The sequence below is a fragment of the Artemia franciscana genome, chromosome 15, assembly GCF_032884065.1.
Source record: "Artemia franciscana chromosome 15, ASM3288406v1, whole genome shotgun sequence".
Taxonomy (NCBI): domain Eukaryota; kingdom Metazoa; phylum Arthropoda; class Branchiopoda; order Anostraca; family Artemiidae; genus Artemia; species Artemia franciscana.
Window position 1 is genome coordinate 13,548,486 of NC_088877.1, and position 12,179 is coordinate 13,560,664.

A 12,179-nucleotide genomic window follows, 5' to 3' on the forward strand; every position below is an offset into this window, starting at 1 on the left:
CCTATCAAAGCCGGTTGGAAGTGACCTCACGGGCGACCAAAGAAACGATGGTCCGACAGCGTATTCGAGTTTTGACGATGGCAAATATCAGATCGAGTCAAGCGCAAACTCTTGCAATAGACCGAAGTGGATGAAGTAGGCAGGCGTCAAACTTTACGCCAAGTAGCACCCGACAGGAGACCTAAGTAAGTAAGTAAATATGTGATAAGATTACAAAAAATAGGAATCATTAACAAAGCTGGCTGCCCTTCTTGCAAAACTGATTTTAATTTTTATTTCCTTAAGAGCACTACAAGAAACTAATTAAAAGTTGTTACTAAGGGGAATGTATTAGCCATTAATCTTAGATCAAACAAGAATCCTATGAACCGTGGTTTTGTTAATACTACTAGCATACAATTATTTAATCTTCATAAAACTGACAATATGGGCTTGAAGAAATAACTATGACTTTAATTAAATTAACATTAAAAGTTATGATCAATTTTATTATTGACGTTTAATATTTTGCCTTGATTTACTGTGCTACATGTCAATTTACAACTCTTTCTTATGGCTGGAGACAGACATCCAAATGTATTTGAAATACCTTATATTAAATGGGATTTATTAAGAGACATTTACGGCTGAGAAGCGAAATTCCCAAACTCACTTTTTCGCAAAAAATGGAGAAAAAACACAAAAGTTAAAGAACTCAAAAAAATCAGAATATGAATATAGTCATCAAGAAGTTCACAACAAAAGCAAAGAAAGAAGAAAATAGGAAGTTGAAAAAAAACGAAATATAAGACAACAGGGAAAGCGCACGCCCACTAAAGATTAATAGCGGAACAAGTTTTATTGTATTTAAGTTTCGTTTCCACTACTTTTTAGAAGATTGTTCAATTTTCTGCTCCTTATGAAAACGTGAAAACGTAATTTAGCAGTTTCATGCATTTTCCAGCAAATATATGTTTGCCAAAACATCCTTTTTGTACAAAATTTACGAAGACAATGTTAGTTTATTTAATGAGGATAGGAAAAAATAATTATTTTTTATTCAAAATAGGCGTATAGAGTTATTCATTAATAGCGGTACATCTAGTGTGGATACAAGGGGGAAGGGTTTGCGGAACGTGCCATCCCTTGAAGATCAAAATGTGCACCAATTATAGCAGTGACAGGAAATACCAATGAGGAAGCCTAAGCTGCATTGGTACCCCCCCCCCCACATACATCAATTATATATCAGCCACTGAGTATATCGGAAGTATCTTAGTGCCTAATGCTTTCGAAGAAACTTTTTACTTTCGTTGCGAAACTCGACATCAGAAGGAGAAGAAAGAAATCAAAGGGCACACCACGCAAAACTTTGCGTTAGGCAGCAGTTTATGCTGCAAAATTGCAGCTCAGTCTTGCTGTAGAATTTTGGGCAGCGAATTCTATCTATGAAATTTTAGAAAGCAGTTATAACTGCAGAAGCAAATACCAACAGTATAGCTTCTGAAATTTGCCTTACTTATCAGTAAAGCTATCATAGTTGCGGTGGTAGCTGCAACCTAGTAAACTTTCAACCTACAAACCACGGCCATCAGTAAGCATTAAAAAAAAGTTTAAAAGAAAAAGTGGCTAGCAAGAAAAATTGACATTTGTAGCTGATTCAGGAATCACAATTATTATCTCGATTAATCTCAATAGTAAAATGTTATTTCGAAAATAAAGTTATGGGAATTTCAAAAAATAAAGTTATTGGAATTTCAAAAAATAGTCTGAAATTCCTCAAAAATGGTGTCAGGTCGAAGCTGAAAGTAAACCACTGGAATAGACATTTCCCAAAATCATAAATAGAATAATTATAGCCCCTAGCATGAACAACAAGGAAAATAACTTTTTTGCATGGGTAGTATCGATATCTCCTCTATTTTTCCTTTTTTTCGCGTGGCACTGGAATATTGAATAGAGCTGTTTAAGGGCCCATTTGAAAAGGAAATTGCTATATCTATTCCATTTGTGATCAGCTAAACATAATATTTAAATAAAATATAATCTTTTTACAAAAAAAGATGATGATATTTTGGAATGATAACATATTTGAGTGACTCTGCTGCCTGATTCCCACGGGCTCGTTCTTTATATATCCAGCTAAAAAAAAGCCAAAATCTTTTCTGTGTTTCAAACTAGGTCACCAGTTTTTCAGAATTAGAACACGCTTGATTGCTACCAGCATACAGATAAAAATACGGGCTTAAAAAATAAAATAAACAGAAATCTAATTAAATACCATCTGGCGAATCATCCCAAGTACCAGGAAGAAGACCAGCAGCCGCATAAGCGTTACAAAGTGGGGCAACCAGATGATTTATGAATGATTCTTGAAGGCGAGCCAGTTGTGGATTCCGTCGGTCCATATACGGAGAGATCGGGAGACCTAGTGCCATCTCTTCATCACCTGGAAGCAAAATAGCTTAAGTCGTTGATACGAAAGAGAACATTCAACTAAGTACGGTATGAACAAAAGTGATCGCCAATGAACAAACCATGGCCCACAGTACCCAAAAATTAAAAAACAGCGTTTTGAAAACGCTGAAAGAAAAAACCTAAAAAGAAAAATCGCCATTTACTGCTGATTCAGGAATGATTCAGGAGTGATGAGGAGGGGGGAGGGGAAGGGAATCTTAATTACTAACATAAAGACACAGGGTCCCAACCTCTAAGAGGTCAGAAGATTTTCTGGGGATGGTCATGGCAGAAACCGTCCTTAAAATTCCATTTTGTCCTGCAAGCAGAAACACGGAGACCCTGAAAAAAATTATGTTGATTTGTTGTTACTCTGCACCTATCCGTGAATCTTGAGCATGGTAGCCACTTAAATGAAGATTTACTTCAAAACATAGAAGAAGTGGTAAATGAGGGTGCTTCGAAAATACGATTTTCCAGACCAGACTCTCAAAACATCGTAGAGATATTCGTTAAACGGGGCAAACTTATGATTATTGTATTCCAACATAGAGCAATTATCACTGAGCTTACAACAAGGGATTCATCATATTAAAACTTTGAGTTGTTGAAGAGAAAATTTCAAAAACCTTTCTTCTCTTTATTCTTTATTCTTTAATGGCCAGACGCCATGAGAAGCTGATACGAACAGCACCGTTAATAATTCAGCGATTTATTTAGTACAATGTTGATCGAACATTGTTGATTTTGTTATAGTAAACCGAAGACTGGCAGGATCAATAAAAGATACTAGAGTATATAGGAGAAGTAAAGATCACCACCTAGTAGTTTCTAGGGTTAGTTTAAAGCTGAAATTTGAGGAGGGTAGCTACCTCTCGGGAACTTTCCAGGAACAGTTGAAAACTAAACTTGAGAGTTTAAAATTTGAAAACGTGGAAGACGGTTGGAATAATTTTAGAAGAACAATTTGTTAAGTTGCTGATGGTGCCTTAGGGAAGAAAGTTAGGACTGTATCTAGGAATATTAGTGAAAAAGCTTTATGTTTAATAGAGAGGAAAGAAGTTTGTAATAGAATTATCTGAGAGATAGATCATAACAAAAGGAATGTTAAGAAAGTGGAAAAAGAATTAGAATACGGATTAGAATACGGACTAAGGAGGTGTGGAGTGGAGGCCATGGATAAAATTGCCGAGGATCTGGAAGATGCAGCTAGACGGCATAATAGCAAAATATTGTACTGGCATGTTAATAAATTGAGAGGGAGTAATCAATACGGACTTGTCCCGGTTAAAGATAGAAACGGGACCACAACTAGTGATTAGGAAAGTGTTAAAGAAAGATGGACGGATAATTTCGAGAATGTGTTAGACCGAGATAGAGTCGTAGAAAAAGATATAGAGGAAAATGAAAAAGCTTGTGATACCTTGGACATGAAGGAAGAATTAGCGGCAGTACTAAAAGGATTAAAAAATAATAAGGCTCCATGTGCTGATAGTGTGGTAAATGTTTTTCTTAAACATGATGGCTCCGAGGTTAGAAGTAAGTTATTGAAGATTACGAATATGATTTTTGACAAAGGGGAAGTACCTAACGATTTTAGGAAAACCTTAGTCTATCTATATGTATAAAAATAAGTTGTTTGTGTGTTGACTGACGTCATGCGAGTTTGTCGACTGACGTCATTATAAGGATTCAGCATTATGCCGTCATGAAGTTGTTTGTCGACTCACGTCAGGTTTGTCGACTGACGAAATTACTGACCGGGACACCGGGACACAAATGACGACCGGGACACTGGGACACAGGAAATATAAATTACGACCGGGACACTCAAAGAGAAATTACAGACTGGGACACCGGGACACAAATAACGATTGGGATACAGGGACACAACTACAACGGGGACGCCGGGGGCACAGGGGGGATATATAAATGACGACCGGGAAACAGGGAATGTTCGATTAGCAATCATCATCAACAAAGCTCAAGGGCAATCATTAGAATAATGAGGTATAGATCTGAATACGAATTGTTTTTCCCATGGACAACCGGGACACAAATGACACAGGGAATAATGACCGGGACACTCAAAGAGAAAATTACAGACCGGGACACCGGGACACAAGTGACGACCGGGGCACAGAGAATATAAATGACGACCGGGACACAGGGACACAAGTACAACGGGGACGCCGGAGGGCACAGGGGGGATATATAAATGACGACAGGAAACAGGAAATGTTTGATTAGCAATCACCATCAACAAAGCTCAAGGGCAATCATTAGAATAATGAGGTATAGATCTGAATACGGATTGTTTTTACCATGGACAATTATATGTTGCATGTTCAAGAGTCGGTAAACCTGACAATCTATGTATGTGACAATCTATATATATATATATATATATATATATATATATATATATATATATATATATATATATATATATATATATATATATATATATATATATATATATATATATATATTCACAGGTGGGACACAGGGACACAACTACAACGGCGCGTAACAACTTGCGCGCGCGAGGGGAACGGGGAAGGCGCGAAGCGCCCCCACCAAATAGGTGGCCATCTACAGCTAGTTGAATCATAAGAAAGGTGATAAGAGTGAGTGTCTTAATTTAAATTTTGTCCCAATTTCTTGAGAATGACCCCTGAATCACAAAAGCCGTAGAATAAATAATTGAAATTACTAAGAATACTTTAGCGTAAAGAGCGGGGTATTAGGAGGAGGTAAGCCCATCATATGCGTAATAATTTCTGTTCGCTTTCAGTTTTAATGCTTCTCCTTAGTTTCAATTGAAAAAACTTTTCATATTTATTTTTTTATTGATTTTTTTTAAATAATGCTGGAAAATCCTGCGCTCCCTTCATTAAAATTTTCTTCCCCCATGACCGATTCCTCCAAGAAAAGTTCCCAACATATCCCCTTCTTCTCAAGCCCCCCCCCCACCAACCTAAAAATCCCCCTGAAAATGTCTGTACACTTCCAAATAACCATTGCTATATGTAAGCACTGGTCAAAGTTTATAACTTGTAGCCCCTCCCATGGGGACTGTGGGGGAGTAAGTCGTCCCCAAAGACATAGTTATAAGGTTTTTCGACTACGCTGAATAAAATGGCTATCTCAGAATTTTGATCCGGTGACTTTGGGAAAATAATTAGTGTGGGAGGGGGCCTAGGTGCCATCCAATTTTTTGGTCACTGAAAAAGGGCACAAGAACTTGTCATTTTCGTTAGAATGAGCCCACTCGCAAGATTCTAGGACCACTGGGTCGATACGATCACCCCTGGAAAAAAAAACAAACAAATAAACACGCATCCGTGATCTTTCCTCTGGCAAAAAATACATGCTTCCTTCTGGCAAAAAATGCAAAATTCCACATTTTTGTAGATAGGAGCTTGAAACCTTCACTATACGCTTCTCTGATACGCTGAATCTGATGGTGTGATTTTCGTTAAGATTCTATGACTTTTAGGGGTTGTTTCCACCATTTTTCAAAATAAGGCAAATTTTCTCAGGCTCGTAACTTTTGATGGGTAAAACTAAACTTGATGAAACTTATATATTTAACACCAGCATAAAAATGCGACTCTTTTGATGTAGCTATTAGTATAAAAATTTCATTTTTTTTTAATTTGGTCACTATTGAGCCGGGTCGCTCCTTACTACAGTTAGTTACCACGAACTGTTTGATATGGCTGTTATTTTTCTTTGAAAAACTTCTTTTTGGGAAATTTTGTTTTTAATTAGTCTTTTTTTCGTTTTTGATTGTAAAAAGTTTCAAGTTTTTAACAAATTCTTCATTTCAAAATCAAGCTTCTTTGCAACATCAAACTTTAATCAAAGTAACAATATCAAAGTAGCAAAGTAAGGACGTAAAGAAATCATCAAAGTAAAGAAGGTATCACAGCAAACGAAGTCTCAAAGTAACAATAAGGAACTTACAAACTTACAGCCCTTGCACCGTAAATGAAAGTTGGCAGTAAATCACTTCGAAGCTGCAGGGGGGAGGGGGGGTCAACCCGGGAAGCATAGTTATTTGGCCTCAAACCTATTTTAATAAAATAGCTATTCAAAAATTTGACTGGTGGATGCCCTTTGGGAAAGTGGGGCGTGGGCTAGTTGCCTACTGATCACTTTTGGCTCTTAAAAAAATCTTAAGGTTCCGATCGAGTGAGCCCCCTCGTAACTTAATACGACCACTCCTGAAACAGAAACCTTTTATTCTAATAATGGGCAAATTACGTAAGTTACAATCCTTACCCCGGGGGCTATGGAGGATTTCTCAACCCCTCAGTTATAGTAATTTGAATATTGGACTATTTTGAACAAAATAGCTATTTCAAAACTTTGATAAGATATATTTGGAGAAAAAGGCACAAGGGGGGGGGGACTTTTTACTCTCTGATCAGTTGCAATTATTAAAAAGAACACAATAAATTTCGATTTCCAATCGAATGAACTTCCTCCAAAGTGTATACAACCAAGCCTTCCATAAAAGCTTTATATGTAAACGCTGGGCTGCAAGTATAGCTTACAGCCCTTTTCCCCAGAGCGGGGGGGGGGGGGGTTCGAACCTGGAATCATAGCTACTGGACATTCGAACGATTTTGAACAAAATGTCTAACTCAAAGTTTTGATCAAAAGTATTTAGAAGAAAAGGGCGTGGGGGAGGGGTTGCATACTATTTAATAACTCTCGACTTTCAAAAATGGAGCTTAAACTTTCGATTTAAATCGAATGAGTCTTGTTGAAGTCTAAACGATTACCCATTCAATAAAAACCTTACATGTGAACAATGGACAGCTTGTATGACTCACAGCCCATGCATTGGAGGTAGTGGAAAATTTTGTCAACCCCAGAAGCATAATTTTAAGTACTTCACCTTTGGACTACTTTGGACACAATGACAATCTAAAAATTTTATCGGATACATTCGGGGAGAATAGGGCGTGGAAGGGGAGGGGGGCTTGATGCCGTACAATCACACTTGACTGTTAAAAACGGCAATAGAACTTTTCATTTCCAATTGAATGAGACCTCTCCGGAGATTATGACGCCACCCCTTGCATATGAAGTACCTCTAGGTGGGGGGAGAACATCATAACACAATATTGACGGTACTGAAGGTTTATTAATTCATTCATATTTGCACCTGTTATCTTTATATTTGCTATGATGGTTAATTTAAATTCGATTAACGGATTCTGAGCAATTCCGATTTAGAGTCGAATGAGCCCCCTCCGAAGTTTTTATGACCATCCCTTGCATAAAACTCAATATGCTTCCAGGGCGCAATTTACAACACTTGACCCTGGGTTCTGGGGTGCTGTGTTACTCCTTGAGTTTTTGTCACATTATCTTTTTGAACAAAGCGGCTATACAAAAAATTTGATTGGATACATTAGGGAAAAAGAGGGTTGGGAGGTGGGCTAGCTGCCATCGGGTCACTTTTGACTATTAAAAAGGGAATTAAAACTGTCAATTTGTAATCATTTGAGCCCCCTCCAAAGTTTCTACTACCATCTCTTCCACAGAAACCTTATATGACCCAGGGCATAAGTTACTACCCTTACCTGGACTCAGGGAGGGGTATGTTGACCCCGGAGTTTTCTTATCTGATCGTTGGTCTATTTCAAACAAACTGTTTATCTCAATATTTTCATCGGATGCATTTCGGAAAAGATGGTATGTGTGTGTGTGTGTGGCAGGGGAAAAGGTAGATTCCCTACTATCTCCATTGAATCATAAAAAAGTAACTAGAACTTTCAATTTCCAATCAAATAAGCCCCATCTGAAGTTTATACGAGCATCCCTTCCATAAGAACCATATATGCCCCCATGGCACAACTTCCAACGCCTGTCCCCAGGCCCTGGGGGGCTGTGTCTACCCTGGAGTTTTTGTTATCTGATGTTTAAAATATTTTTAACAAAATGCCTGTCTCAAATTTTTTATTTATTTTTATTTATTTATTATTACGAATAGCGGTAAGCATCAATCCTTGTCGCAACTTGTCGCAATGCTTGTTGTTTATCAGATGCATTTGGGGAAAAAGGGCGTGGGGGAGGGGGGAGGTAGTTGTCTTAAAATCACTTTTGACTCCCGCAGGACAACTTACAACACTTTCCTCGGGCTTTGTAGGGTTGTATTGACCCCTGAGTTTTTGTTATTTGATCTTTAAACTATTTTAACAAAATGGATGTTAAAAATTTTGATCAGATGCATTTGGGGAAAAAGTGGCCTTGGAGGGGGGGACTAGCTGCCCTTCAATCACTTTTGACTCTTTAAAAGGGCACTAGAAATTCCGACTTACAATCGAATGAGCTCCCTTCAAACATTTATACCACTATCTTTTCCATAAGAGCTTTATATGCCCCAGGGCATAATTTACATCACTTGTCCCCTGGTTCTGGAAGACTGTGTTATCCCTGATTATATAAGTTTAGGTCTAGTTTGAACAAAATGGCTATATAAAAAATGGCTATATATAAAATTTTGGACATATTTCGTGAAAAGAGGGTTTGCGGGGGGGGGGGGGGGGGTCTAGTTGCCATCGGATCACTTTGACTCTTAAAAATGGAATTGCAACTTTTGATTTCTAATCATTTGAATCCTGTCCTAAGTTTATTCGACCACTTCTATCATAACACTTTATATGCCCCAAGGGCATAAGTTACAACACTTCCCTCGGGCTCTAGGGGGAGGGGGTATGTTGACCTCGAAGTTTTTGGTGACTCTTAAAAATGGAATTGTAACTTTTAATTTCTAATCATTTGAATCCTGTCCGAAGTTTATTCGACCACTTCTACCATAAAACTTTATATGCCCCAAGGGCATAAGTTACAACACTTCCCTCGGGCTCTAGGGGGAGGGGGTATGTTGACCTCGAAGTTTTTGGTAGGTAATCAATGGAATATTTCAAACAAACTGGCAATCTCAAATCTTGATCAGATACATTTGGGGAAAAGAGGGTGTGTGTGTTTGTGGGGAGAGGGGTGGGGTAAGTACCCTCCAATACCTTTTGACTCCTAAAAAGATAAATGGAACTTTCAATTTCCGATCAAATGAACAATTTCTGAAGTTTATACGATCTCTACTTACATAAGAACCCTACATGCCGTTAGGGCATAATTGAAAATACTTGACCCCGGGCTCTGGGGGTTTATGTTGACCCTGGTGTTTTACATTTGATGTTTGAACTATTTTTAACAAAATGGCTATGTCAAAATTTTTATCAGATGGGATTGGGAAAAAAGGGTGTGGGGGGAAGGCTAGATCCTCTCGATCTCTTTCGACTCTCAAAAAGTGAACTAGAACTTTCAATCTCTAACCAAATGAGCCCTCTGTGAAGTTTATACGAGCATCCCTTATATAAGTACCAAATATGCCCCCAGGGCATAACTTACTACACCTACCCTCGGGCCCCTGGGGCGGGTGTCGATCCCGGAGCTTTTGATACATGAACTTTTTTTAAATGGCTACATCAAACTTTGGGGGAAAAGTATGTGGCGGGCTACTTGCCCTCCGATCTCTTTTGACTCTTAAAAAGTGTGCTAGAATTTTCGATTTCGAATCAAATGAGGTATCTCTGAAGTTTATACGAGAATCCCTTCTATAAAACCGTATATACCCTCAGGGTATACTTAAAACACCGGCCCACGGGCCCTGGGGGGTTGTATCTACCCCGGAGTTTTTATTATCTGATTTTTGATTTATTTTTAACAAAAGGGCTATTTCGAAATTTTTATCAGATTGGTTTGGGGGAAAGGGTATGTGTGTGTGTGGGGGGGGGCTAGTTACCCTGAGATCTCTGAGCTAGAACTTTCAATTCCCAATCAAATGAGCTCTCTCTGAACTTTATACGAGCATCCCTTCTATAAGTACCATATATGCCCACAGGGTAGAACTTACAACGCCTGCCCCTGGGCCTTGGGGATTTGTGTTGACCCCAGAGCTTTTGTTATATGATCAAATATTTTTGGGAAAGGGGCGTGTGGGGGTTGGGGGTTAATTGCCCTCCGATAACATCTGATTCTTAAAAAGGTCACTAAAATTTCCGATTTTCATTTAAATGATCCCCCTCTAAAGTCTATAGGACGACCCCTTTCATATGAATTGGCTCTGGGGAAAAAATGACAATAATAATAAAACATAGGAACCCTATAGGAACCTTATAGGCGGTTTACTATAGGCGAAGCTATAGCGTTGCCTCTGGTATATAACTTTATTTTTTCTATCTTACAGAAATAGCTATAAATTACAGCCTCTGATTCCAAAATAAATATTACTACTCCTGGCCCTCTTCGTCTCCGTGAGCTCTAAATAAGTTCATAATTTCTTTTTAATTCCTGTAGGACACACACAAACACACGCAAAAAAAAAAATCAGTTTACATCTTAAAGTAATCTTCAAAGCTATCAAACAGTTCGTGGTAACGAACTGTAGCAAGGAGCGACCCGGCTCAATAGTAACCGAAACTCTAAAAAATTGAATTTTGATACCAATAGTTACATCAAAAGAGTCACATTTTGATGCTGATTTGAAATATTTAGGTTTCATCAAGATCAGTTATACCCATCAAAAGTTAAGAGCCTGAGAAAATTTGCCTCATTTCAGAAAATAGGGGGAAACACCCCCTAAAAGTAATACCATCTTAACGAAAATCACACCATCAGATTCAGCGTATCAGAGAACCTTGTTATAGAAGTTTCAAGCTCCTATCTACAAAAATGTGGAATTTCGCATTTTTTGCCAGAAGACAGATCACGGATGCGTGTTAATTTTTTTTTTTTTTCCCAGGGGTGATCGTGTCGACCGAGTGGTCCTAGATTGTCGCAATAAGGCTCATTTTAACGGAATTTAAAGTGCCCTGTTTAAGTGACAAAAAAAATTGGAGGGCACCTAGACTAGCCATTTTATTCACCATAGTCGAGAAACCTAATAACTATGTCTTTAGGGACGACTTACTCCCCGCAGTCCCCGTGGGAGGGGCTGCAAGTTACAAACTTTGAACTGTGTTTACATATAGTAATGGTTACTGGGAAATGTACAGACGTTTTCAGGGGGATTTTTTTTTGTTTAGGGGGGAGATTTGAGGGGGGTTACGTGGGAGGATATTTCCATGGAGAAACTTGTCATGGGGGAAGAGAATTTCAATGAAGGGGCGCAGGGTTTCCTAGCGTTATTTTCAAAAACAATGAAAAAATAAATATGAAAAGTTTTTTTCTACTGAAAGTAAGGAGCAGCATAAAAACTTAAAACGAACAAAAATTATTACGCATATGAGGGGTTTACCTCCTCGTTATACCTCACTCTTTACGCTTAAGTATTTTTAGTAATTTCAACTATTTATTCTACGACCTTTGTGATTCAGATGTCATTCTTAAGGAATTGAAACAAAATTTAAGCTTTAGGGTGAAGAGCGAGGTATCGACGAGGGTTGAACCCCCTCATACACGCAATAAAAACATACAAATATTGAAGTTCGTTACGTAAATTAATTCGTAACTTGTGTATATTTTTACCAATGAAAATGTTTGTAAAAAATTAAAAGTTCTAGTTGCTTTTTTAGGTAATCAAACAATTGGAGGGCAACTAGGCTTCCTCCCTCGCTTTTTTCTCGAAATCTTCAGATTAATTGCAATTAATTAATATGCAAATTTCGTTTTAATTATTTATGTGCGGAGAGCCAAGATCAAAACATGCATTAATTCAA

At 38.0% G+C, this 12,179-nt stretch overlaps 1 protein-coding gene across 1 annotated transcript in view; it reads right to left on the minus strand.

Annotated features, from left to right (window-relative positions):
* Positions 1-12,179, minus strand: part of LOC136036533 (cGMP-inhibited 3',5'-cyclic phosphodiesterase 3A-like) — a 266,516-nt gene that overhangs the window by 52,198 nt on the left and 202,139 nt on the right. The window contains exon 16 of the mRNA XM_065718837.1: positions 2,261-2,428. Within this exon, the coding sequence (XP_065574909.1) occupies positions 2,261-2,428 (168 nt within the window). The remainder of the gene's footprint in view (positions 1-2,260; positions 2,429-12,179) is intronic.